General features: G+C 39.7%; 2 protein-coding genes across 3 annotated transcripts in view; one reads left to right on the forward strand and one right to left on the reverse strand.

The window, feature by feature from the left end:
• Nucleotides 1-253: 253 nt before the first annotated feature.
• Nucleotides 254-6,070, reverse strand: LOC119624384 (uncharacterized). Its single transcript, XM_073022219.1, has 3 exons — nucleotides 6,041-6,070; nucleotides 5,439-5,944; nucleotides 254-1,255 (listed from the first exon to the last, which is right to left on the reverse strand). Exons 1-3 carry the CDS (start codon nucleotides 6,068-6,070, stop codon nucleotides 1,243-1,245), a joined length of 549 nt encoding a protein of 182 aa, XP_072878320.1. The 3' UTR covers nucleotides 254-1,242.
• Nucleotides 5,765-27,161, forward strand: part of UBQLN1 (ubiquilin 1) — a 48,885-nt gene continuing 27,488 nt past the window's right edge. Inside the window, exon 1 of one of the 2 annotated variants that reach the window (XM_007969599.3) lies at nucleotides 5,765-6,248. In XM_007969599.3, the coding sequence (XP_007967790.1) occupies nucleotides 6,069-6,248 (180 nt within the window). In that variant the 5' untranslated portion in view covers nucleotides 5,765-6,068. The remainder of the gene's footprint in view (nucleotides 6,249-27,161) is intronic. The other variant, XM_007969598.3, reaches the window with a different exon arrangement.

Consider the following 27,161-nt stretch of genomic DNA (forward strand, 5'->3'; position numbering starts at 1 on the left):
TAAACTTCAGGAGAGACAAAGGAGTATAACATATGATCTACTGCTCTAAAGGAGTTTCCTCTCTGGTGGAAAACATGATGGTTCAACAATTCAGTTCAACGATAAATGCTCTCATGCCAAGAAATTACACTGGGCACTGTGTGGTATTAGCTTGGTGCAAGAGTAATTGTGGTTTTGGACTGTGAATTTTAGATCATTGTAACTAGGCTCAAACGCATCTTACTAATCAAAATAGGAACCATTACAACCAATACATTTTTGCCAATGAGAAATAAGTTTGTTTATTCCTGTAGCATAAAAATCCATGCTTCAGGATTCAACCAACTCTTGGAAAGCATGTTCTGCATCCTGCTGATTGTGGAAGCGTTTTTCCTGCAAAAAGTTGTCAAGATGCTTGAAGAAGGTGGTAGTCGTTCGGAGAGAGGTCAGGTGAATATGGATGAGGAGGCAAAACTTTGTAGCCCAATTCATTCAACTTCCCAAGTGCTGGTTGTGCAGTGTGTGGTCGGGCACTGTCCTGCTGAATTGGGCTCTTTCTGTTGACCAATGCCAGCTGCAAGCATTGCAGTCTTTGGTGCATCTCATTGATTTGCTGAGCATACTTCTCAGATGTAAGGGTTTCACCAGGATTCAGAAAGCTGTAGTGGATCAGAACAGCAGCAGACCACCAAACAGTGCCCATGACCTTTTTCTGGTGCAAGTCTGGCTTTGGGAAATGCTTTGGAGCTTCCTGGTCCAACCACTGAGCTGGCTGTCACTGGCTGTCGTATAAAATCCACTTTTAGTGGCACATCACAATCCAATTGAGAAATGGTTCATTGTTGTTATGTAGAATAAGAGAAGATGACTCTTCACAACCACGATTTTTTTGATTTTTGCTTAGTTCACGAGGCACCCACTTACCAAGCTTTTTCACCTTTCCAATTTGCTTCATATGCCGAACGACTGTAGAATGGTCAATGCTGAGTTCTTCGGCAACTTCTTGTGTAGTTATAAGAGGATCAGCTTCAATGATTGCTCTCAATTGGTCATTGTCAACTTCTGATGGCCAGCCACTATGCTACTTATGTTCAAGGCTCTCCTCTCCTTTGCGAAACTTCTTGAACCACCACTGCACTACTGTGTGTTCGTTAGCAGTTCCTGGGCCAGATGCGTTGTTGTTGCTGCGAGATGTCTCCGCGGCTTTACAACCCCTTTTGAACTCGAATAAGAAAATTGCTCGAATTTGCTTTCTGTCTAACATCATTTCCACAGTCTTAAAATAAATATAAAACAAACAGCAATGTCATTAGCAAAAAAAAAAAAAAAAAGAAATGCACATTAAAATGATGTATAACATAACCACATTTATTTAAGAATGTATTTCAATATCAAACAACAAATTCCAGCAATGCAAAAACCACGATTACTTTTGTACTGACCAGCAGTCCCCCAACCTTTTTAGCACCAGGGACCAGTTTTGTGGAAGACAATTTTTCCATGGACTGGGGGTCAGGGGGAGATGGTTTGGAATGAAACTCTTCCATCTCAGATCATCAGGCATTAGATTCCCTTAAGGAGCACACAACCTACCTCACATGCCCAGTTCACAATAGGGATCGCGCTCCTATGAGAATCTAATGCCGCTGCTGCTGCTGATCTGACAGGAGGTGGAGCTCAGGTGGTAATGCTTGCTTGCCTGTCACTCACCACCTCCTGCTGTGTAGCCCAGTTCGTAACAGGCCACAGACTGGTACTGGTCCATGGTCCAGGGGTTGGGGACCTCTGGTATAAATAATGATTAAAACTTGATCCCTGTTTTCAAGGCCTTTATCTAATAAAGGAGATATACACAGACATGTGATACAAGACAGAATTTGGTAAGTGACATCAAGAAAGTAATAAAGCTATATGGGAGTATAGAGGATTTAAAGACTATTTTGGATCAAAAAAGGGTTATTAGGGAATGTCACATTTGAGTCTTGCAGGATGGGTAAAATGATGGGGTCAAAGTATGGGGGAAGAATTTCTACTTGCAGTTGAAGCTGGAAAGTGCAAGACATGCTTGGAGAGCTTAGCTGACCACTTTGGTTGAGGATACGACATGAGTAAAGAGCAAGGTCTTTGGGTTACAGTAGACCATGGACACCATGCCACAAAGTTCAGACAGTACTCTTAACACTTTGGTGACAGTGACTGGAAGTTTTCAAGCAGGTGTCATAATCAAAGCTTCGTTCTAGGATAACATATGGCATCACTGGAAAATAAGAGTTGAGGATAGAGACTTTAGATTGAGGCAGAGGAATCTGTAGGAGGTTATTGCTATAATCTAGGCCAGAGCTAATGAGGGTGTAAATTAGACTGGTAGCGGGAGAAAGTTTTAGATGATAGAAGCTGTGCTACAAATGATGAATGGTCAAGTGAAATGTGCAGGTAATTATGACGGAAGGTCTGATTCTGTAGGCTTGGGTATTCAAGGAGTTTCAGAAAGCAGATTGCAATAATGGGTACAAGGAGGTGGGTGTAATGACTTGAAGGAATGATCAGAAGAAAGAAAAGTATAATGTACAAGTGTTTCTAGAGATGGTAATAAAGGTATTTGACTGGAATGGAGTGTATACATTGAGAGCAACAGGAGTCAACACTAGGAGTTAGCTGTGGAAGGTCTAGTTAAGAAGCTTTGGGCTGGGCGCAGTGGCTCACACCTGTAATCCCAGCACTTTGGGAGGCTGAGGTGGGTGGATCATCTGAGGTCAGGAGTTTGAGAGCAGCCTGGCCAACATGGTCAAATTCTGTTTCTGCTAAAAATACAAAAATTAGCTGGGCTTGGTAGCGCACGCCTGTAATCCCAGCTACTCAGGAGACTGAGGCAGGAGAATCGCTTGAACCCAGGAGGTGGAGGTTGCAGTGAGCCAAGACCATGCCATTGCAATCCAGCCTGGGCGACAAAGCGAAACTGTCTCAAAAAAAAAAAAAAAAAAAGAAAAAGCTTTGGTTTTATTTTCTAGGCAGTGGGAAACTTATGATAGATTTTTGAGTAGGGTAGTAACATGATGAAGGCATGTTATTTCTAGCACTTACATGACATATGTAGTACCTCGTATTAAAAGTATGTTCCTGGACACAAGATTAGAGGATTAACGTTTGTTAGAGGATACTCAGTGAATTCTTATTGATTGACTGAATCATTTTGTCAAAAAAGAATTATTCCATCATGTGAATAATAACCTTCTATCAATATACTTGAACTCTGAATAATGGATTTTCTCAAAATGGGACTTCTTCAGTTGCAGCTGGCTCATACTGGCTTGTGAGGGCTTACTGGTAAAATTTCACATGTTTTGTGAGGAAGGTGATCTCAAGTTGGTAACCATTTGCAAGATTTACATCAAGGAAATTGGCAAACGTAATAAATCAAAGTTTATTTTCAGGAGGACTGGTTATTAGTCATTTACCAGCACATCACTGCCAATTTCCCTCCCATCCCTTACCCCTACCATCCAACTATCACTTCAAGTTTTTTGACGGCAGAAACTGAGTCTTATTATTCTTGTATGCTCAGTACAGTATTATACAGTATTAGGGCATTAATTGTGATAAAATATACTCTTAAAATTTTATCCAGACCATTTAACAAACAAAAACCATTCAGAAGAAAATGCCACAAATAAACATCTAGACCTGGGGTTGGCAAACTATCTTCTGTGGGCCAAATCAGATCTCATGTCTGTTTTTATCTTGCAAGTAGAGTTTTTAGTAAACACGCTGTGATTATTCATGTATGTATTGTCAACGGTTACTCTGTGATACAAGGACATAGCTTAGTGTTTTAGACTGAGATCCTGTGGCCCACAAAGCCTAAAATATTACGTTGGTGCATAAATAATTGCGGTTTTTCCAATTTTTTTTTTTTTTTTTTTGCACCAGCCTAATATTTACTATCTAGCTCTCCCAGAAAGTTGACTAATCTCTGATTTACACCATGGTCCCCACCACCTCCAATGTCTCTTACAGGTCAGGATTATATCAAAAAAGTGCCCTAACAATGGATAACTATACAGTATCTTCTTACAGGTAAATCTTATTCCTTATAATGTCACACACATCAAACATTTCTAGACAATGTAGACAAAGGTAATTGCAAAGTCCATAAATGCATGGAGACACACACACGCGCGCGGTATTTGCTGGAGAATCAAGAGAAAAACCGTCAAGTCTTCCTGGAGCATGTGATATAGGATGCATAGAAGTTAGACAGGTGAAGGCAAGGAGAAAGTCATTCTAGGTAGAGGAAGGCAGCTTAGGCAAAGCGTGCAGGTAAGACACAGCATGACAGGGAAAAACAGGTAATGAGGAGCTAATGAAGTTGAGGAGAAATTTTATTTAGACATATGGAAGAAATTCCAAATGATTGATTGTCCAGTTGTGGCACTTTCTATCTTGAGAAGCAGTGATTACCTCACACCTAGACATAACCAAGTAGTCATCCTTCATTAAGCAGAAGGCCTTGGTATTGAGCCACGCTGCCAGAAATTTAGGTGATATCAAATGATGTCTATCCTGAAATCGATACCCTCAGAATTCTCTTAGACCCAGATTCCATATAGCTCTGCTAAAAAGTCGTGTTTATGTAACAGTATTTATTCTGAGAACAGGGTTGGACGGCTTAGGAGCAGAAATGCAAAATGTATCTTTGCGGATTTGGGTCACCATGGGCTGTCAGGATTTAAATTGTGCAACACTGATTAATATAGTTAATGTGCTGGTTTGTACATTCCTTGCAAGTCATCTTTAAAACCAAATGATGTAATTTCAAATTCGGATTCTCAGAGATAATTTATTTCTATCTGTATTACACTGAAAATAATTTTGGAACTATCCTTAATGCCACTTAAAGCCTGACATTGAGCAGTAACTTGATAGAATAGAAAGTGAACATCTCAGCTATATTACATTGTCCCAGTTGGGTGGACACTCCTCGGGCACCCTGTTCCGCCCTACACACTGTAGGAAATCGAGTTCACAGAGAATCTGGGGGCGCTCGCGCACAGCTGTCATCGCAGCAGCAGAGGCCACTGTCAATACAGGTCGCCTGATTGATCGTCTGACCAAACAGGGCTAACCCGAGGGCGGTAAATAAGCTCTGGCCATGAAGCAATGACTCCGCGGGATTGCGCAGGGCAGTCACAGGCGTTTACTCCATTTTCTGTTTGTTGTGCTGAGGACCTTTCCGCCATTAACTTACCCCAACTCCCCCGCATAGGGCAATACCAGCCCTCCAAATATCAAACGCTAAGCATATTAAAATAACAAAATACCTCGCCGCTATTTTATCACCAGACCCTCCTCCCAGCGGGGAACGCAGAGTAGGCAGAGAGGCAAGGCAGAGCAAGGCGACTGTGACAGCGCGGAGGGCTGAGTATTGCCCAGCCGGGAATGAAGTAAGGTGGGGAGATTACCTGGACCGCGAGCGCGCAGGCGCATCCGCGGTCGCAGGGCCCACTGGTCCCTTTCTAGTAATTTCGCTAACCTTGACGTCATCTCGGTGCGCCGTTACAGCGCTTAACTGGAAACTGCAATTTAGTTTTTGGTGAAGGGAACGGAAAAAAACCATGAACTGAGCTCCCCCGCCCCATTTTGCTTTTAGTCCTTCACACTGGCTTCGCCTACACTTTGGGCAATGGAGCGGGAAAGGAAAAGGCACGTAGGCTGAGCTCAAAGCGGCGCCAGCCAGGGATGACTCGGCGACGCCGCCAGGCGCGTTACCCGGCGTGCTCCGCGCGGCGCCGGCGAAGGGACGTGGGGGAAGGGGCAGGGAGGAGGAAACGGTGGCTGCTGCGGATGTCGATGTGAGCGAGCGGCGCCTGAACACACGGCGACTGCCGAGCGCCTGACCCGGGCCTGCGCCAGAGCCTGCACCGAGCTCCGAGGCCCCACACCCGCTAGGGTGGCCCTGCGCCCGTTGCTACTGAGGCGGCGTGCTCTGCATTCTTCGCTGTCCAGGCCTGTCGGCTCTGGTGTCTGCTGGCTCCTCCTTGCTCGCCTGCTCCCTCCTGCTTGCCTGAGTCACCGCCGCCGCCGCTGCAGCCATGGCCGAGAGTGGTGAAAGCGGCGGTCCTCCGGGCTCCCAGGATAGCGCTGCCGGAGCCGAAGGTGCTGGCGTCCCCGCGGCCGCTGCCTCCGCGGAGCCCAAAATCATGAAAGTCACCGTGAAGACACCGAAGGAAAAGGAGGAATTCGCCGTGCCCGAGAATAGCTCCGTCCAGCAGGTGAGGTCGCCTGGTGCTCGGGCCGGGATGGGGGTGGCGGCAGGACCTCCGCCCGCCGCCCCAAGAGACCTTTTGGGAAGGACCTGGGAGAGGGGTCGTCCTCCCAGGTGCCCTCGGCCATTCTCCCGGGCGTCGTCCCAAATTAGATCACACCCAAGTTAGTGGGTTTGCGCTTTGGGACACCGCAGTGGTTTGTGGCGTGGCGGCGCGGCCTGTTTGTGGGACGGGCCGATGCCGCTTTTCTCGGAGCCTTCTTTCCCTGGCATCCGCCGACCCTCAGCCTCCTCCCCCAGTTCCCCGCCCTCCGTCGCCTCCCCTCCAATTCCTCACAAAGGAAAGGGACCCACCGCTAGGCTCCGGGCGGGGTGGAGGCTGGGCGGGGGCGAGGGTTCGCTTTAGCTCAGGCTGCGGTTTTGTTTCATGAATTAAAAAAGGGGGTGGGTGGGATCCTCGTTGTTTTACGTGCCTGCTTGTTAAGATAGGTTTTGGGGTGAGGTGCACGTGTACATTTAGTTCTGCATTTTAACTCCTGACATCTTTCCCACCTTGCAACCTTTTAAAAAAAAAATTATGACGTAGAAACCGATTTTAGCTCCATCTTAAGTAATAGTAATAGTACTAGGTTTAAGGAGAAAAGTGAATGACTTTCTTTCATTGATGACTTGCTCTTTCCCTTTTAGTATGTTTATCATCTCTTAGATGCCAATCATTGGGTAGGTTTTTGTTTGATTTTAGAGAGGCGATAGCGATGTTGGTATTAGCTGTTGCAACCAAATAAAAGAAAAGAAAATTGGAGTTAATGGAGAATATTACTTAAACTTGGTTCAGGAATACAAATCTTGCAGTTATTGAAGATCCTTGGTGGAATTTAACAAATAATTTTAGTGTATTGTTGAATACGTCCTATTTTCCTATTAATCTCTGAAGATCGCACACAACGTGAACAGTTTGTGACAGGAGACAATCAACAATTCCTGAAATGTACCTATCAGTTTCCCCAGGTACTGTAGGGGATTGGGATATTGGTTTAGCGAGTTCCAAAGGTAGTGTGTTTTGTGAGGCAGTGCGGTGTGTAACATCGAATGAGAGAAACTTTTACCACCAACGGAATTTATCACTCTTTTTTTTTTTTTTTTTTTGTCTCCTAGTGCCTGTAAAAATGTTCCTTACCATTTTTGTATTTTCAAGCATACAGAAAGTTGAAAGAACTGGGCAGTGGACACACATATGTCCATCATCTACAATTAGCATTTTACAGTATTATAATCGATTATCAAGTCCATTTTATTGTTGGGGAGCAATTCAGAGTAAGTTGCACGTGTCAGTAGATGACACCAGTACATGTCACTTCAGCATTGTGAACTGATATTTGCCTAAGTTCAGCTTCGTTTTTTACGTTTTTTGACGTAATTTTGACATGCAGTGAAATGCATGCCATTCCATGAGTTTTCACAAATGCTTACACCTGTGTAGCCCAAGCTCTTATCAAGATATAGAACATTGTAATTGACTAGAGAGTTCTTTCTTACCTTTTCCCAAGTCATTTCAGTCACTCGGCTTTTCCATCAACCACCCACTCTTTTTTTTTTTTTTTTTTTTTTTTTTTAAATGCCGTAAGTTACAGAGTTGCCTGTTTTAGAATTTAACCTTAAATGGGATCCCATATAGTTTATAGTACTGTTTGTATTTTTCTGGGTAAGCCTTTTTTTTCCCACTCAGCATAATGTTTTTGAGTTTCGTCTTTGTTGCGTGTATCAGTAGTTCCTTTCTTTTTATTGGTGTGTAGTTTTCCACTGTATGTATATACCATAATCTATTCACTGTTGAAAGTCACCTGAGCTGTTTCCAGTTAGTTACTGTGAACAGTCTTATACAAGTGTTTTTGTGGACTCTTTTTTCTTTCATGGTTATATACTTAAGACTTGGTTTGAGTAGGTCATAGGGCAATTGTATGTTTTAGTTTTGTGAGAAATTATGTTTTTAAAAATGCTTGTGGGCCCGGCGCGGTGGCTCACACTTATAATCCTAGCACTTTGGGAGGCTGAGGCGGGTGGATCGCCTGAGCTTCGAGACCAGCCTGGCCAACGTGGTGAAACCCGGTCTCTACTAAAAATACAAAAACTAACTGGGCGTGGCCGCAGGCACCTGTAATCCCAGCTACTCGGGAGGCTGAGGCAGGAGAGTCATTGCTTGAACCTGGGAAAGGGAGGTTACAGTGAGCCGAGATTGCGCCATTGCCATCCAACCTGGGCAACAAGAGCGAAACTCCATCTCAAAAAAAAAAAAAAAAAAAAAAAGCTTGTGTAGTGCTGGCTTCAGCAGCACATATACAAAAAAAAAAGCTTGTGTCATTTTACCATCCCACCAACGAAGATATTTGGGAGTTCCTGTTGCTTCATATCCATGCTAACATTTTGATCTTGTCAGTCTCTTTAATTTTAGCTATTTTAGTGGGGGTGTAGCCATATTAAGTTTTAAAGTTCAGGTCTGGTTTCTAGGATTCCTGATTCATGCCTCCACCATCCTGGGTGCTTTCAGCATTTTACTGCAGAAGATTAGAAATAGTCAATATTTTATAAATGGAAAAATTCCTTTCAGTTAATATATGATGTTATAGCTGTGAGGATGTTTTTGCTTTTTGTGATGGTAAAATTAAAATTATAAATTCTGTGAACGCTTTTATTTTACTCTGCTGTAACCAAATTGTGTGTGTGTGTGTGTTTTTTTTTTTTTCTTTTTTTTTTTTGAGGTGGAGTCTCACTCTGTCACCCCCCAGGCTGGAGTGCAATGGCGTGGTGTCAGCTCACTGCAGCCTCCGCTTCCCGGGTTCAAGGATTCTCCCGCCTCAGCTTCCCTAGTGGCTGAGACTACAGGCGCGTGCCACACCACACCCGGCTAATTTTTGTGTTTTTAGTGGAGACGGGGTTTCACCTTGTTGGCCAGGCTGGTCTGGAACTCCTGACCTCGTGATCCACCTGCCTCGGCCTCCCAAAGTGCTAGGATTACAGGCATGAACCACGGGGCACCCAGCCCAAAACAAATTGTTAATAGATAAAATTAAAGTCTTTCCGAAGTAGCCTTTTCTGATGGCAGTTAATTTTTAAATTCTTGATCATTGTTTTATGTCGAAGCAGAAAATGTGATAAAAATTGACGCTTACCACCACACCAGAGAACCTGAAGACAAGTTGGGCTTGTATATGCAAGGGAAACAGATACAGGAAAATGTGGAAGAAAAAGAAAAGCAGTTTTCAAATGACCTATTTGTAAAATCTACTTGAAGCGCGAAAGATATGCCATTTTATAATTTAAAAATTTTAAAGGGTTTGATTGAAACGATTTGCTACAAATGAAAGTTTGTCATTAAAAAATACTTAATGACATTAAAATTCCACTGAAAATGTCCAGTTAGAAATTGGGAAATATGTAGTCTTTAAAATTTGTACCTAATTTTGGAGGGTCAGAGGGTAAGCTGAAGACAGACCTCCAGAGGATAATATTGAAGGCTTATGCTCTGTATCAGGCAAATTCCATTTTCTGTAAGTTAAAATTTCTTTCAATAAGTATTTCTATGTAATGTAGATTCCTTAACACATTATACCAAATGATGTTTATGTGAACATGCTTTAATAATTGATTAGATGAAATTATGTTAAACTTCTTGGGTAAATTGTGAAATAAGTTGTAAGATGGTAATTTATTTTCCTATTTTTCCATTGGTTTCTGGTCGTGAGTACCAACAGGCAGAAACAGGATGCCTTAATTTTTTACAGTGCTATATACATTTGGTATTTAGTAATGTTACCTATTCAAAGTTACTAATAAAGCTGAAGCTATTTTCCAATTTAGAGTGAAATTTATTATTCATGGAGCACTCAGAATCAATTGAGTAACATAAGTTTTTACTTACAGGTTGCTAGAATAGGTAGTGAGAATATAAACTGTGCTGTGTGTATTCCAAGGTGCTGTCATTATTAGAGATTTTCATAATACAGGTTGAATATCCCTTATGGGAAACGCTTGGGACCAGAAGTGTTTGGGATTTTGGATTTTCTTTTTTTTTTTTTGGATTTTGGAATATTTGTATATACATAATGAGATATCTTGGGGATGGCACCTAAATATAAACATGAAATTCAGTTATATTTCTTGTGCATTTTATGCACGGAGTCTGAAGGTAATTTTATATGATATTTTAAATAAATTTGTGAGTGAACCAAACTATACATTGAACCATCAGAAAGCAAAGGTGTTACATATGGTATTTTTCCACATGTGATGTCATAGTGTTAAAAAATTTCAGATTTTGGAGCATTTCAGATTTCATATTTTTGGATTGGGGATGCTCAACCTGTATGTAAGTAAATAGATACAAAAGCATCAATGTGTAGTGGCACAAAGGCCCTGTGTATGAGATTTTTTTTTTTTGTTAATTATTCATCATCAGCTATTGAAAAGAGCTTTGAGGATTTCCAAGCATCCACGAGCAAGATAACATCTAGAAGAATGGACAGTTACATATGTGAGACATTAGTGCAGATAATGGAGGGGAGTTTCCATATAACTTCTAGTTAGCTTATTTTGGGATTTCATAGACTATTAGGTTATGTGTAAAAATTTTGAAATACATTTGCTTGAAATGTCCAGGCAGTATATACTCTGGTTTTAGAAAGTGCCTTCTGTCAGTGCAGACTTCTGGGAAAATATTAATATACTTAGACGTAATTTAAACGTACTGAGTCAAATTGAGCCTTTCTTTGTTAAGGGAAATTGCCTTAGGGTCATCATCACACACAACATTTAATGTTATACTGTGTAGTGTGGATTTAGAACTATACTGTCCACTTTGATACCATCACCCACATGTGGTTATTAAGTACTTAAAATGTGGTTGGACTGAAGTGAGATGTGTTGTTAAGTGTAAAATTTACACCAGATTTTGAAAATTTGGTATGAACAAAATAACTTAAATATCTTAATGGTTTTGATATATTGTGTGTTGAAATAGTATTTTGCAGATTTGAGTTAAGTAAAATATCAAACTTAATTTGACCTTTTATTAAAAACTTTTTTTCAGTATGACTTCTTAAAAGTTTAAAATTACTTGTGGCTCATATATATTTCTGCTGGACAACATCTTATCCAGAAGGTTGGATTGAATCAGTATAGTAAGATATCTGAGAAAAAAGTTTAAGATCATTGTTTTCTTATATGCTTTATTCTAATACTGAACAGCTGAAAAACTCGTTATTTAATGATTCTGATTAACAGAGATTGCTTAGCTTTTTTTAAGAAACAGCATAATTGAAGTATAATTTGCCTACCATACAGTTCACCATTTTAAAGTCTGTAATTGATGTAATACATTCACAGGGTCGTGTAGTCAATTTTAGAACGTTTTTATCACCCTCAAAAGAAACCCTGTACCCTTTAGCAGTTGCCCTTCGTTTCTCCCTGGGCCCCCCAGCCTTAGGCAACTACTGATCTATTTTTTGTCTATAGATTTGCTTGTTCTGGACATTTGTTGTAAGTGGAATCATGTGGTCTTTTGTGATTGGCTTTCACTTAGCATAATGTTTTCAAGGTTCATCCCTGTTTGAAGCATGTGCCGGTACTTCCTTCCTTTTTATTGCCGAATAACATTCCATTGTGTTGCCAACAGCATTCCACATTTTATTTTTCTCTCACGTGGTGGACACTGGGTTGTTTCTGCTTTCTGGCTATTATGACTAATGCTGCTGAACACTAGTTTTTGTGAGGACATATGTTTTCATTTTTCTTGGGTGTAGATATAGGAGAGGAAATTGCTGGGTTAAAGCTGTATGTTGAACTTTATGAGGAGCTGCCAAATTATTTTCCAAGGTATCTGTACCATTTTACATTTCCACTAGCAATGCATGAGGATTCCAATTACCACATTCTCAATAACACTTGTTACTGTCTTTGTGATTATAGCCATCTTACTGGCTGTGAAATGGTATCTTACTGTGATTACTTTGCTTTTTATTTTCATTATTATTTTTGCTGGAGGCATTCTGAGGAAAACTGGAAAGCCTGCTAGACAAATTTGCCTTTTATTATTTGAGCAGTAGTTCTCAGTGTGGTTTGGGGGGTCCCTATATCCTGTTAAGGGGACCATGAGATGAAATGATTTTCATAGTAATTCTGAGACGTTGTTTTTATTTTTCAGTCTAATTTTCTCAAAACTGGGCAGTGCACTTGGCTAGAGTCTTTAAGGTGTGGGATATGACAACAGATATGTAAATCTAGCTGTCTTCTGTTATAAGACTAAAGTGATTTCCAAAAATTTAAAATAATGCCACTCTTATCACTGAGAAAATATAGCTATTTTTCATAAGGATGTTATGTATATTAATATATAGTGTATTATTTTTAAATGAATTTATTTTTAAAGATTATTCCGTTTTAATTTCTAATATTATAAATACCAACAACTATAAATAAACAAAACTCTTTGGATTTCTGAAGTTGTAAAATGGTGTCCTGAGAGCAAAAATTTCTGTGGTGGAGTATTCAATAGATTAAGTACGTCCTTAAAATATTGGGTAGTGGCTCCACTAAGTTGCCATTACCTCTTGCCTAGAAACTGCAGTAGCCTACTGGTAAGTTGCCTCACTTTTCTATAACTCTCCTGCCAGCCATTCCAAGAGTGATCTCTGAAAAATGTTAATCAGAGCATGCCACTCTCTGTGTAAAGCTAATGGCTCCCTATTGGTCTTAGAATATATAATGGTGTAGAGAGGCGCTATGTAACACGGTTCCGTGCCCTCTCCATTTTCTGCAGATGCCTTCTTTCTTTGCTTGCTTGGCTGACTGCATTGACCTTCTAGTTCCTTGACCTGTTAATACTTTTTTCCTGCCTGAGGACTTTTGTACAGTTTGTTCTTGTTACCTAGAATGCAAGAATACTCTTTGCTCATTCCTCTTCCATCTTTAAATCTTAATGCAAAGGTCAGTTTCTCCAGGTAGCATCTATTTCTGATTGTCCGGACTAGATTGGGATCCCCTGTTGGATTTCTCACAGCAGCCTGTTTTTAATAAGAATTCATCACAACTTAAAATTGTGTATTTATGTGATTCCTTCTCTTTAGAGAGGGGCTGTGATTGTTCACCATTGTATTACCAGAGCCTAGGGCTCAATAAATTGTTTACATATGAATCTAGTCCATTATGTACAATAATACATATTCAGTAATTACTTATTGTTGAACCTTTACTGAGTGTAGTATGTACATAATCTCGTAGCTTCCAGCCCTCTTGTGGAAGCTTCCTCTTAAACTCTTCCCCCCTAGGTCACCACTCTCCAAGCACAACTCTTGACTGCTTCATGATGTTCACTCTTGCTTCTCTGCCTGGAACATTATTCTTCTAGAACCACCTTTCTTAACTGGAGATTCTCATCTGAACCACAGAGCACAGAAAGTGATTTGAATAGCTATCCATTTCTCTCAAAGGTGGTTCATGATGAATATAATTTTAGATGTATAGGAGAGAAGTTAATTCGTTACATAGTGAGTGGTTCGCTGGAAAATGCTGGTTTATCAACCCGTTCTTCAGGAAAAACACTGATTTGTAGTGTTTGCTGGATTTTCATGATGTAAATATTGTCACTGTGGCAGATTTCAAGATACTGTTATTAAACTGGCTCACAAAATTTATGAAATTTAAGAGCCATTGCTTATAATGGGTACCTTAGGGCAGGGGCCAGCAAACTGGTAGTCCAAATCCGCTGTGCCTATTTGCTAGTGTGTTATCTATGGCTCCTTTCAGAATAGACTGTGTGACTGCTAGAGCCAGAAAGATTTACTGTCTAGCCCGTAACAGAAAGTTTGCTTACGCTGGTGTTAGGGCTTCCTGTTACTAGATCTTGTTCATCAAAACATTTCTCATTGGAAATTTTTACCGTGACTTATTTTTTATAGAAATACAATGTGAGCTGGGCTCAGTGGTTCACGCTTGTAGTCCCAACACTTTGCGGGGCTAAGGTGGCAGGATTGCTTGAGCACCGTGGCTCAGTGATCATGGCTCACTGCAGCCCCCTGCTCCTGGAGTTCAAGACCAGCCTGTCTACAAAAAAATAAAAATTTATCTAGGTGTGGTGGCACACACCTGTAGTAGCAGCTAGTTCAGCAGGGTTGAGCCCAGGAGTTTGGAGGTTACAGTGAGCTATGATTGCACCGCTGCATTCCAGCTGTGGTGACAGAGTGAGACTTGGTGTCTTAAAAATAAAAAACAGTATGAGCCACGTATGTAATTTTCCTGTTAGCCACTTTAATAAAAAGGAAAGACTGAAGTTAATTTTTCAATAGTGGTGACTCACACATAAAATTTATCACGTTAACCATTTTTAAGTGTTCGGTTCAGTGACATTAAGTACATTCACAGTCGTTACCACCAGCCCTTTCCAGAACTCATCATCTTACAAAACTGAAACCCTGTACCACATAAACAGTAACCCCCATTTCCCCCATTCCCCCACCTCTAGCAACCACCATTCTTCTTTCTGTCTCTGAATTTGACCACTCTAGGTATTTCATGTAAGTGGAGTAAGACAGTGTTTGGCCTTTTGTGATTAACTTATTGCCCTTAGTATGATGTCCACACGGTTCATTTATGTTGTAGCATGTGTCAGGATTTACTTTTCTTTTTTTTGAGACAGGGTCTCACTTTGTCACCCAGGCTGGAGTGCAGTGGCACAATCATGGCTTGCTGCAACCTCCACCTCCTGAAGTTCAAGTGATCCTCCTGCCTTAGCCCTCCAAGTAGCTGGGACTACAAGCTCATGTCACCATGCTAGGCTACTTTGTATTTATTTGTAGAGACGGGGTTTTACCACTTTGCCCTGGTTGGTTTTGAACTCCTCAGCTCAAGGAGTCTGCCTGCCTTGGTCTCCCAAAGTGCTAGGATTATACAGGTGTGAGCCATCACACACCCAGCCAGAATTTACTTTGTAAGACTGAATAATATTCCATTGTATGTGTGTACCACATTTTCAAAATCCATTGATCTGTTGCTGGTCACTTGGGTTGCTTCCACCTTTTGGCTATTGTAATTTTAATATGCTTTATTTAACCCAGCATATCTAAAATATTTTAAGGTGTAATTGATATAAAGACTGTAAAATATCTTGCATTTTAAAATACTAAGTCTTTGAAATATATTTTGTAATTTACACTTAGAGTATATCTCAGTTTGAAGTAGCCACATTTCAAGTGCTTAATAGCCATATGTAGCTAGCGACTACTGAATTAGCATAGCTAATAAAGCTTTCAGGATGTGCTTCCACCTACCTTTTCTCCTGTTTTCATTGCATTTCAGCCAGTTTGTATTGTCTCTTCCGCTACCCTCAAATATCACTAGCTCTTTCTCCCCCTTTTGGGGCCTTTGCAAATGCTGCTACTGACAATGACATAATGGCCAATATTTATTGCAGGCTTGATTTGTAAAGCATGATGCATTATATTTTCTTAAAATGTCACACAGCTTTATGCTGAAAACACTGTTATCTTTTTTTAAAAAAATGAAGATGCTGGCCGGGCATGGTGGCTCGTGCTGCTAATCACAGCACTTTGGGAGGCCGAGGCAGGCGGATCATGTGAGGTCAGGAATTTGAGACCAGACTGACCAACATGGAGAAACCCCGTCTCTACTAAAAATACAACATTAGCCCGGCATGGTGGCGCATGCCTGTAATCCCGGGTACTCAGGGGGCTGAGGTGGGAGAATCGCTTGAACCTGGGAGGCAGAGGTTGCAGTCAGCCGAGATCACGCCATCACACTCCAGCCTGCGGCACAAGAGTGAGACTTCGTCTCAAAAAAAAAAAAAAAAAATAGCTGGGTGTGGTGGTGCACGCTTGTAGTCCCAGCTACTCGGGAAACAGGTGGGAGAATTGCTTGAATTTGCGAGGCATGAGCCGAGATCTCGCCACTGCAGTCCAGCCTGGGTGACAGAGGGAAACTGCCTTTTTTTAAATTTTTTTTTTTTTTTGAGGCAGTGTCTTGTACTGTCGCCTCGGCTGGAGTGCAATGGCGCAATCTCAGCTCGCTGCAACCTCCGCCTCCTGGGTTCACACGACTCTCTTGCCTCAGCCTGCTGAGTAGCTGGGATTGCAGGTGCACACCACTACACCCGGCTAATTTTTTGTATTTTTAGTGGAGATGGGATTTCACTATGTTGGCCAGACTGGTCTCGAACTCCTGACCTCATGATTCGCCCGCCTTTGCCTCCGAAAGTGCTGGGATTACAGGTGTGAGCCCCCCTGCCCGGCCTAACTGTATCTTAAAAAAAAAAAGATACTGAGACTCATATTATTAATGTGATCAAATTCATACATATATTAGGTAGTAGACTCTAGATTCAAACCCAGTGACAAACTTGGGAGGCCTCACCGATCCAGTGCCCCAAACTGCCTTGACTTTCCTTTGACTGGCTTTTCCGTCTTTAAAAATGGGTTGAAGAGCTAGGTGTGGTGGTTCAAGTCTGTAGTCCTAGCTATTTGGGAGGCTGAGGTGGGAGAATTACTTGAGCCCAAGAGTTCCACGCCAGCCTGGGCAACATAGCAATACTCTTATCTTTTTTAAAAAAGTTTATTTAAATGTTAGTTCATCAGAGGGTAATTGGATGCACCAGTCTATATCCGATCATTGATTATAATCTCTGATACCATTTTGTGATTATATGGATTGTCTCCTTTACGCCCCCGCCGCTCCGCAATACTGTAAGAACTTCAGGGGCAGGGACTGTTGTGCTTACTTTCTAATCCCAGGTTGCCTAGAATTGTGGCCTGGGCACATACTGAGTAGACAAGTATTTATTGAATGACCAAATAGTGTTTTAAATATTTATTTGCGATATTTTGTACCTAGTTGGGATTTTTTTTTCCCTTTTTTAGACAGAGTCTTGTTCTATCACCCAACCTGAAATGCAGTAGTGCCATCACAGCTCACTGCCACCTTGATCTCCTGGGCTCAAGCGATCCTCCCACTTCAGCTTCTGGAGAAGCTAGGACTGCAGACATGCACCACCACGCCCAGCTATTTTTTGTACTTTTTTTTAGTTTTTTATTTTTTTGTTTGTTTTTATAGAGACAAGATTTCGCTGTGTTGCCCAGACATGCTGGTCTTAGGAATATTTTAAGAATGTAATTTTGGAAAAATGTGTTTATTCTTAGTCATCTTAAATATCTGATGGCATTATTACAGTTATTTTCCTGTACCAACAACTGCTACTACAAAAAAGATAAGAGAGGTGATACACTAGCTTGATTTAATCTCTCCACATTGTTTACATAAATCAAAATGTCATATTATGCTTCATAAGTATATACAATCATGATGGCAGGTGGATCACGAGGTCAAGAGTTCGAGACCATCCTGGCCAACATGGTGAAACCCCGTCTCTACTAAGAATACAAAAATTAGCGGGCGTGGTGGTGCGCACCTGTAGTCCCAGCTACTCGTGAGGCTGAGGCAGAAGTATTGCTTGAGCCTGGGAGGCAGAGGTTGCAGTGAGCCAAGATTATGCGACTGCACCGTATCCTGGCAACAAAGTGAGACTCCGACTCAAAAATAATAATAATAATAAAAAGTGAAGTTAAACTATACAAATACCATTAAATTGAGATTAGGAGCTTTTTTTAGAGACTGAAGTTGATACTTAAATCTGCCGCTCTTTACAGAGACTATTGGATTAGCATACTTAACAGATTCCATTTATTATAGGCATGAAAATATATGTGTGTATTTGCAAAATATTGTTGCTAGACCTGAACTCTGATTTTTCTAGGTATAATTATACAACTATGAGTTAGTTTGATGTCCTGTAGATGTGACAACAGTCTGCTTGGTTTACTGGTTAAGCAACTGCTATACAGATGTCTAAAACTTGGGGGTAATTTTTTTTGTTTTTACTCTTTAAAGCTCTCTCCAGTTTTCTTAAAGGATATGACTTTTACATTTAAAAAATACCTTATGCATATTTTTATTTTAAAATTAAGAAATTCAAATGATGTTGAAAAGTATAAAAAAGGGGACTGAGCGTGATGGCTCACACCTGTAAGCCCAGCACTTTGGGAGGCCGAGATGGGCAGATCACAAGGTCAGGAGTTCAAGACCAGCCTGGCCAATATAGTGAAACCCCATCTCTACTAAAAAAATAAAAAAATTAGCCAGTGTGGTGGGGCGCACACTCAGCTGCTTGAGAGGCTGAGGCAGGAGAATCACTTGAACCCAGGAGGTGGAGGTTGCAGTGAGTCAAGATCATGCCACTGCACTCCGGCCTGGGTGACAGAGTGAGATTTAGTCTCAAAAAAAAAAAAAGGTGGGGGGACATTCAGCATAAAAGGTAAAGTTAACTTTTTTTTTTTTTTTTGGTGATTCTGTCCAGAAAGGTGTTTATATGTTCATATATAGTTTTTGACTTTTATTAAGCAAATGGGGTCAACCACCCACAATTTTCTTTATCTTACTCTTTTTACTTGTATTACCTTGGTAGTCTTTCCATGTAGAACTAGCTCATTAGACTGTTATTTATTATTTTTGTGATTTGTTTTGGTTTGCTTACGAATATTTTGCGAAAGGAAAGCATGAACCTTAGAATTGGAGAAATCTGATGATGGGTAAGAAGCTTTAATCATCTCAGCCTCACTGGCTACGTTTTTAACGTATCATGTGATACCTGCTTCAGTAGATTGTTTGGAGGATTTTGTGACATCATATGCATAAAGTACCTGACTCAGAGTTTATATGATTTACTTACATTAGTTTCTTTCCCCACAGCCTTTTGTTCAGCAGCGAATTGAGTTTCAAGTTTTTGCAATAGAAGGAAGTATATCTATCCTAGCATGTGAATAGTGATATATTTAGTTTGTAATTCTTACCAGATTTAAATCAGAGAGATTCTAAACAATAAATTTTCTAAATAATACACTAACATTTGTGGCTGTGTACAGTTTTATGAGAGAGTGCCCCTTTCTCATATATGTTACATATTCAGTGTGGTTGTTTCTCATACTTGGCATCCTTGTATAAAGGGTTATGCAGTGTTTTAAATAATACTACTAACTTTAAGGTTAAACATCAGACTCTTGGAGAATGATAACTGACAGAACCATGTATATGGATGATCTATGAACATTTTTTCAAATGTTATTAGCAATATTGAGTAAGGAGCTAATTCAAAAATAGACTCTTGAAGGATCTCTGCCTTAAGATACTGAAATAGCAAAGATTTGAATACAGCATTCAGATAACTATTTAGAGAACCCTTGCTAAATGCTGTTAGGTATGTGACTCTGCGGGAAATTCGTGTATGTTTGATCTTCAGAGCTGAAGTAAATTTTATTTTTGGATAGGTTGATTCCCACCCCCCAGGATGTTTAAATAGGGTGAGATAATGGTTGTTTAAAAGCAAGTTTGGATGTTTGGATTTTGGAATGTTTGTAAAGGGTGACAGTGTTGCTTTTAAAGTCAGATTAACTCCATTTTCAAAGTGTTTACAGTTTAGAGCTTATCCTTGCATAATTAGATTAGCAATATTTGAATATCTTAGTGAATGAATTGTGCCCAGGCAATTTCCATGTCTCATAATTCTCCCATCAGCCCTGCAGAATAGATATCTCTGTTCCTAATGAAGAAACCAAGGCTCAGAGACAGGTTACATCCTCCAGGTCACAGAACTAGTATGTAGCAAAACCAAGATTTGAATTCAGGCCTCCGTGTTTCAAAAATATTCTTTCCTAATTTGATTCTCTTCTCTTCCCTCCATATGTGTGTTTCATTTTCTTCTCAAAAACAGTGGAGAACGAGGAGTAAGCAAAGTCGACCCTCAACAGCTGAGATTGGCACAATAAAGTTGATACACTGTATCTTAGACATTTTCATTTCAGGACAGCATTTCACATTCTTTGCACATTCTATTTGATACGGTTTTCTAACTCTTAATTATTTGCTGCTTTTCTTCCTCAGATTAAAAATAGAAAATTTAGGGGAGAAAGAAGGTATGCTTTCAAGACAGGAACTTGACAGTCTGTTTAAAAAAAAAAGAAAAAGGCAGATACAGGATGCCTTGAGAGTCTGGAACAGTTATCACTATATTGCAGAACAGCAGTTGATATTCACACCAGTAACTCAGCATTATCAAAAGTTAAAATTACATTCAGGAGAATGGAAAACAATTTTGGTGCTTACACAGGGGTAACCTTCAGTTAGCTGGAGAATCCACTCATGTGCGACACCTGGCTTTTGGATGATGTTGAAAAAAATGAGGGGTTACTGAAAGTTGTGTTGTCCGTGCTGGGTTCATTTTGAAATCATTAAATTGCTTATTCAAGGTGCATTAGAATTTTGATTCTTACGGTTTTTGAGAAAAAGTTTATTGATTCTCAGCTTTCAGCTCTCTGGCCTGTAGTTATCGTAGGTTATCAGTGCAAGACCAGAGTTGGATGTACATCCTGTAGGAAATATGGATACTTTCAAGCCCATTCTATCATGTATCTTTAATTTTGAGTTAATAGTGACCACATAGGCTTAAGGACAGGAATAATTTGATGTAGGTAATCTTTTTAATGGAAATTACAAAATTCTTCCTTTATGGTTCTGGCTATTCCCTAGATGAAAATTATTATTATTATTATTATTTTTGAGACGGAGTTTCGCTCTTGTTGCCCCAGGCTGGAGTGCAATGGCATGATCTCAGCTCACAACAACCTCCATCTCCCGGGTTCAAGCGATTCTCTTGCCCCAGCCTCCCAAGCAGCTGGGATTATAGGCGTGTGCCACCATGCCTGGCTAATTTTGTATTTTTAGTAGAGATGGGGTTTCTCCATGTTGGTCAGGCTGGTCTCAAACTGCCGACCTCAGGTGATCCGCTGTGGCCTTCCAAAGTGCTGGGATTACAGATGTGAGCCACTGCGCCCGGCAGAAAATATTTTTTATAATTGTAATAAGTTTTATTTTTCTGCAGAGGAATAGTGTCAGTGAGCTACCTCTGTCTAAACAGCTTTGAGATTTTCTAAGATGGCTAATTAAGTTTTTCTATATCAGTACTGTTTAGCTTCTGATTTTTGTTGTTGTGTGATAAAAGTGTAGATTAAACAGACAAGGAAGTTAAGTTCAAATGTTAGAGAAAATTTCTAGAAATTTTGAAAACAGTGTAATCTGAAAGCTATTTCTCTATTCTGTAGGAAGCAGAATAGAAGTTTAAAGATATTTGAAGTATATGCAGAATTTTTAGCTGTAGGACAAATTCCATTTAGATAAAAGTACTACATTATTTAACTTGATTTAATTTTGTTAAATTAATAAACCCTAAAATATGGTTTATTTGGAGAAGTGTACCGTATCTGGCATGGTACAATTAAGCTTAAGATTCATTTATCTTGGTTTCAAATAGAATGGCAGATAGCTGAACTTACACAGTTGTTTATCTCTTGGTTTTTGCTTGCTCATTCCAAGTTTTGTATCATTTTTACTCAGAACAAATCAATTTAACAGTAGTCTTCTACTTGGAAGCGGTTCTAATATCTAAATTAGGTGACCTTGGTTGTTTGAAAGTTAAAATAAGAACTTAGTTATAAATGGTAGTCATATGCAGTTCTCTGTAGTTCCCTAGAACTGTACTGTATGCTATCACCATTTTTAACGTGTTTTCCAACTTTCAGCATAAAGTGCCATAAATTCGTACTTCAGAATTAAGATGTCCCTCCGGAACCGAGAGTCCCATGAGGCTGGAGGATCCCAGTATCTATGACATTAATTGTCAACAGCTCTGTAAATTTGTGAGTGAACATGATTTCTCACATGTCTGTCAGGACTTTGGTTGGGTTTCTTGAGGTTTTGTTGTAAGGAATGAATGTGAAAATGTGTATGTGATGCCAGGTACAGCATAGCTGTATAATAATGATTAATGGAAGTAATTTTTGAATGTTTACTGTAGTGTCCTACTCTTCTGCATCTAGGACACTGTAGAGAAGCCCTTAGTCTGTCCAGAAAGCCCTGATTATCTTTCAGGTACTGATGCTGACAACTCATGGTTAGGAGACTCCTGTCTTTAAATGTTACCAGGGGTTCAACTGAGCTGTTCTACTAGATTTTGAGATTATAGCTGTTTTGGATATCAGGTTTTAATTGTCTCTGCTATGTATTATGTTAATGGATGATCTTTTATCCTTCGGTGATCATCTCTGTTGTCATTTTCATGTCTTATATCCAGTCTGATCTGCTACCTAAAACTAAGTTCTCTTCATTCCATTTCCTTTCAGTGGACCTGCCCAAGATGAGACATATATGTATGTATTTTATATATATATATATATATATATTTTTTTTTTTTTGAGACAAGTCCCGCTCTGTCACCCAGACTGGAGGGCAGTGGCGCGATTTTTGGCTCACTGCAACGTCTCCTCCTGGGTTCAAGTGATTTTCAAGCCTCAGCCTCCCGAGTAACTGGGATTACAGGTGTGTGCCATGATGCCAGGCTAAGTTTTGTATTTTCAGTAGAGATGGGGTTTCACCATGTTGGCTAGGCTGATCTCAAATTCCTGACCTCAGATGATCCACCCACCTTGGCCTCCCAAAGTGTTGGGATTACAGTCATGAGCCACTGCACCCGCCCTCAGTAAGGCATATTTTAGCTTTGGGGAAGGGAATAATTTGAAATTGAAATACTCGGGAGTACAGGCTACCTGTGTTTCGACTTCCTGATGTTTCTGTTCTTTTTTTTTTTTTTTGAGACAGGATCTGGTTCTGTTGCCCAAGCTGGAGTGCAGTGGCACAATCATAGCTCACTGCAGCCTCCAACTCCCGGGCTCAAGCAATCCTCCCATGTTGGCCTCCCAAAGTGCTGAGGTTACAGGTATGAACCGCCACACCCAGCCCCTGCTGCAGCTTAAAAGTTAACAGTCAACTTTTAAAACTATTTTTATTAAAGTACAGCATAGAAGAATACATATATCATAAATGTACAGGTTTGTGTTTTAGCCTAAAGGTCAAGAAAGTAGAACATGATACAAATTCCCAAGAAGTCACTTTCAAACTTAAGGTTACCACTATTCTCACTTTGGACACCATGGATTTTGTTCCCAACCCTTAAAAAAACAAAAAACTTCATATAAATGAAATCATACAATTTATCTTCATTTATGATTGGCTTTTTTGCTCTGTGTTGAGGTATCCATGATGATATGTGGCAGTAGTTCATTTGTTGTCATTGGGGGTAATCTAGTACATGACTGCACTATAGTTTATTCTACAGTTGAGGGACATTTGGATTGCTTTCAGTTTTTGGCTAATATAAGTAATGCTGGTTCGAATGTTCTTGATTGTATTTGTTGATGTATTTGTTGTGGACATGTAATTTGTTAAATAGCGGAATTGTTGGGTCATGCGGTAAGCATATGGTCAACTTCTCTTGCAAAATGTTATTCTAAAATGTACTGATTTTTACTTGTACCCACAGTGTGTGGTTTCCAGTTGCTCTGCATCCTCTGTAACACTCTTAACAGTCTTAAACTGAACCCTTCAGTGCATTTGTCACTGGTTTTAATTTAACGTTATCTGTGTTGTTTGTCATCTAAATGAAAAGGATTTTATTTTTGTGAAATTCCTGTTTCAATTTCTTGGCCATTTTTCAATTGGGTTGTGTTTCTTGGTGATTTGTAGACATTTATGAAATCTGGACTTGAGCTGTGCTGGTTGTGTTGCAAATTGTCTCTTTAAGGGCTTATTTTTTTACTCTGCTAATGATAGTTCAGTATATGGTACCCCTTTAAAACAATGGTTAGGTCTTTTTGTATCCCACTTAGGTCATCTTTTCCAATTGATCAACACTTGATTTCTTGTTATCTTTTTGGTAGTTTAATTGCATGTGGTCACAGAGTACAATTTGGTAAGATTTTAATTTTTTGAAATATGCTGACTTTCTTTATGGCCCAGTATATGTAGTCAAATTTAGTAAAGGCACTTAAAAAGAATGCTTATTCTGCAGTTGTTGGGTTTGGTGGTCTGTGTATGCCCAGTTAGGTCATATGTTAATTGTTCATATCTTTTTACTAATTCATTTTTGCCCATTTAGTTTGTCAGTTTCTCTGAGATAAATGTATCACATTGTTTATAATAGCCAGAAGGTAGAAACAACCCAAATGCCCATCACCTGATGAGTGGATAAACAAAATAGGTGGTATATCCATACAATGGAATACTATTTGGCCATAGAAAGGGATGAAGTATTGATACATGCTATGACATGGGTGAATCTTGAAAACATGCCAAGTATAAGAAGCTAGTCGCAAAGACCATATGTTATAATACTGCCTTTATATGAAATACTCCTATGGAGACAGAAAGTATAAATTACTGGTTTCTTATGGTTGGAAGTGAGGAGGCATAGGTAGGTGATAGCTGTAGGGTATAGATTTTTTTGAGGTAATGAAAATGTTCTGAAATTGACTAACACATATCTGTGAATACTCCAGAAACCATTGAATTGTATACTTTAAATGAGTGAATTATGTGGTATGTCTCCATAAAGCTTAAAAATTCTGTTGTTTTTGTGAGTATTTAGAAGGATGTAAGAATAGATGCATTTTTTTTTTTTTTTTTTTTTTTTTGAGACGAAGTTTCGCTCTCATCACCCAGGCTGGAGTGCAGTGGCAATCTCGGCTCACTGCAACCTCTGCCTCCCAGGTTCAAGCGATTCTCCTGCCTCAGCCTCCTGAGTAGCTGGGATTACAAACACACACCACCATGCCCAGCTAATTTTTGTATTTTTAGTGGAGATGGGGTTTCACCATGTTGGCCAAGATGTTCTCGATCTCCTGACCTTGTGATTTGCCTACCTCGGCCTCCCAAAGTGCTAGGATTACAGACGTGAGCCACCGCGCCCGGCCAGATGCGTGTCTTTAATCTAGCGTCTTACCTTCAAATCCTAAAATGTGATAAAATGCTGTATAACTGTATGTTCTATAATAAAGTCATTTATTTCAGAATAACGAGGGATATCAAAGATTTTGGAGAAGATTTCTGAGTTTCAGGTTAAGAAACACAAATCTAGTTTTACCCTCATTTTGCATAAGAAAAATAGTTAATCTGGATAGGTTTGTCTTTGAAGTCAAATCTAGGTTTGAATCCTAACTCCCAGTTTATTAGCTGTGTCAGTGTGGGGGGAAGGGAGACATCTGTAACCTCTTTTTCTGTGTCCGAAATAGGATTAAAATCTCTCTTCCTCACAAAATTGTTGAGTATTAAAACTGGCAACCTACAGAATGGGAGAAAATTTTTGCAATCTACTCATCTGACAAAGGGCTAATATCCAGAACCTACAAAGAACTCAAACAAATTTACAAGAAAAAAACAAACAACCCCATCAAAAAGTGGACAGAGGATATGAACAGACATTTCTCAAAAGAAGACATTCATACAGCCAACAGACACATGAAAAAATGCTCATCATCACTGGCCATCAGAGAAATGCAAATCAAAACCACAATGAGATACCATCTCACACCAGTTAGAATGGCGATCATTAAAAAGTCAGGAAACAACAGGTGCTGGAGAGGATGTGGAGAAATAGGAACACTTTTACACTGTTGGTGGGATTGTAAACTAGTTCAACCATTATGGAAAACAGTATGGCGATTCCTCAAGGATCTAGAACTAGATGTACCATATGACCCAGCCATCCCATTACTGGGTATATACCCAAAGGATTCTAAATCATGCTGCTATAAAGACACATGCACACGTATGTTTATTGCAGCACTATTCACAATAGCAAAGACTTGGAATCAACCCAAATGTCCATCAGTGACAGACTGGATTAAGAAAATGTGGCACATATACACCATGGAATACTATGCAGCCATAAAAAAGGATGAGTTTGCGTCCTTTGTAGGGACATGGATGCAGCTGGAAACCATCATTCTTAGCAAACTATCACAAGAACAGAAAACCAAACACCGCATGTTCTCACTCATAGGTGGGAACTAACAATGAGATCGCTTGGACTCGGAAAGGGGAACATCACACACCGGGGCCTATCATGGGGAGGGGGGAGGGGGGAGGGATTGCATTGGGAGTTATACCTGATGTAAATGACGAGTTGATGGGTGCAGCACAGCAAGATGGCACAAGTATACATACGTAACAAACCTGCACGTTATGCACATGTACCCTAGAACTTAAAGTATAATAATAAATAAATAAAAAAAAAGAACTGGCATAGTAATAGCTACCGTTGATTGACTACTGCCTATATACCTGATGTTTGCATTTATATACATTCTTGTTTAATCCTTACAAACCATGTGTTCTGCCGTTCATTATATTATTATTTTGGATGGCTACTAAAGGGAAAATGAGGTGTCTAATAATGGGAGGCTAGTTAAATTATGACCTGTTTCTAGATATAGAATATCATGCAAATGGTGTTCTATGAAGATTTTCTCTTAGTTACTTGAAAATTGCTTGTCTTAGATAAAAGGATTATGTATCGTATGATTTCAAATAAAGGAAAGAAAATGCAGATGGAAAAGCTTCAAAATATTTACTGAAGTGAAGTTTTATGTTATCTTTATGCTTTTTTTTGGTATTTTTCAAAATGTTAGCAATGTGTATGGGAGTTGACAAAGGTAAAATAGATTTCTTAAAAACCAGTTGTTTACATTGGCTGTTGTAATTTGATTATGGAAAATTTTATTCATATACAAATGTAGAGTGTTAGGAACTTTCATGTACCTATCTCTGATTTTCAACAATGATACATAGCTTACCATGTTTTTTATATATGCCTTCCCTTCCTTGTCCCCATAAGATTTTTAAAATCTCAGACGTTCTATCATTTAATGTCTATTTATCGTGACAACCGGAAAAATGCCCCTGTGTATTTCCAAAACACCTT

Source organism: Chlorocebus sabaeus, chromosome 12 (genome assembly GCF_047675955.1).
Source record: "Chlorocebus sabaeus isolate Y175 chromosome 12, mChlSab1.0.hap1, whole genome shotgun sequence".
In the NCBI taxonomy this organism is placed as follows: domain Eukaryota; kingdom Metazoa; phylum Chordata; class Mammalia; order Primates; family Cercopithecidae; genus Chlorocebus; species Chlorocebus sabaeus.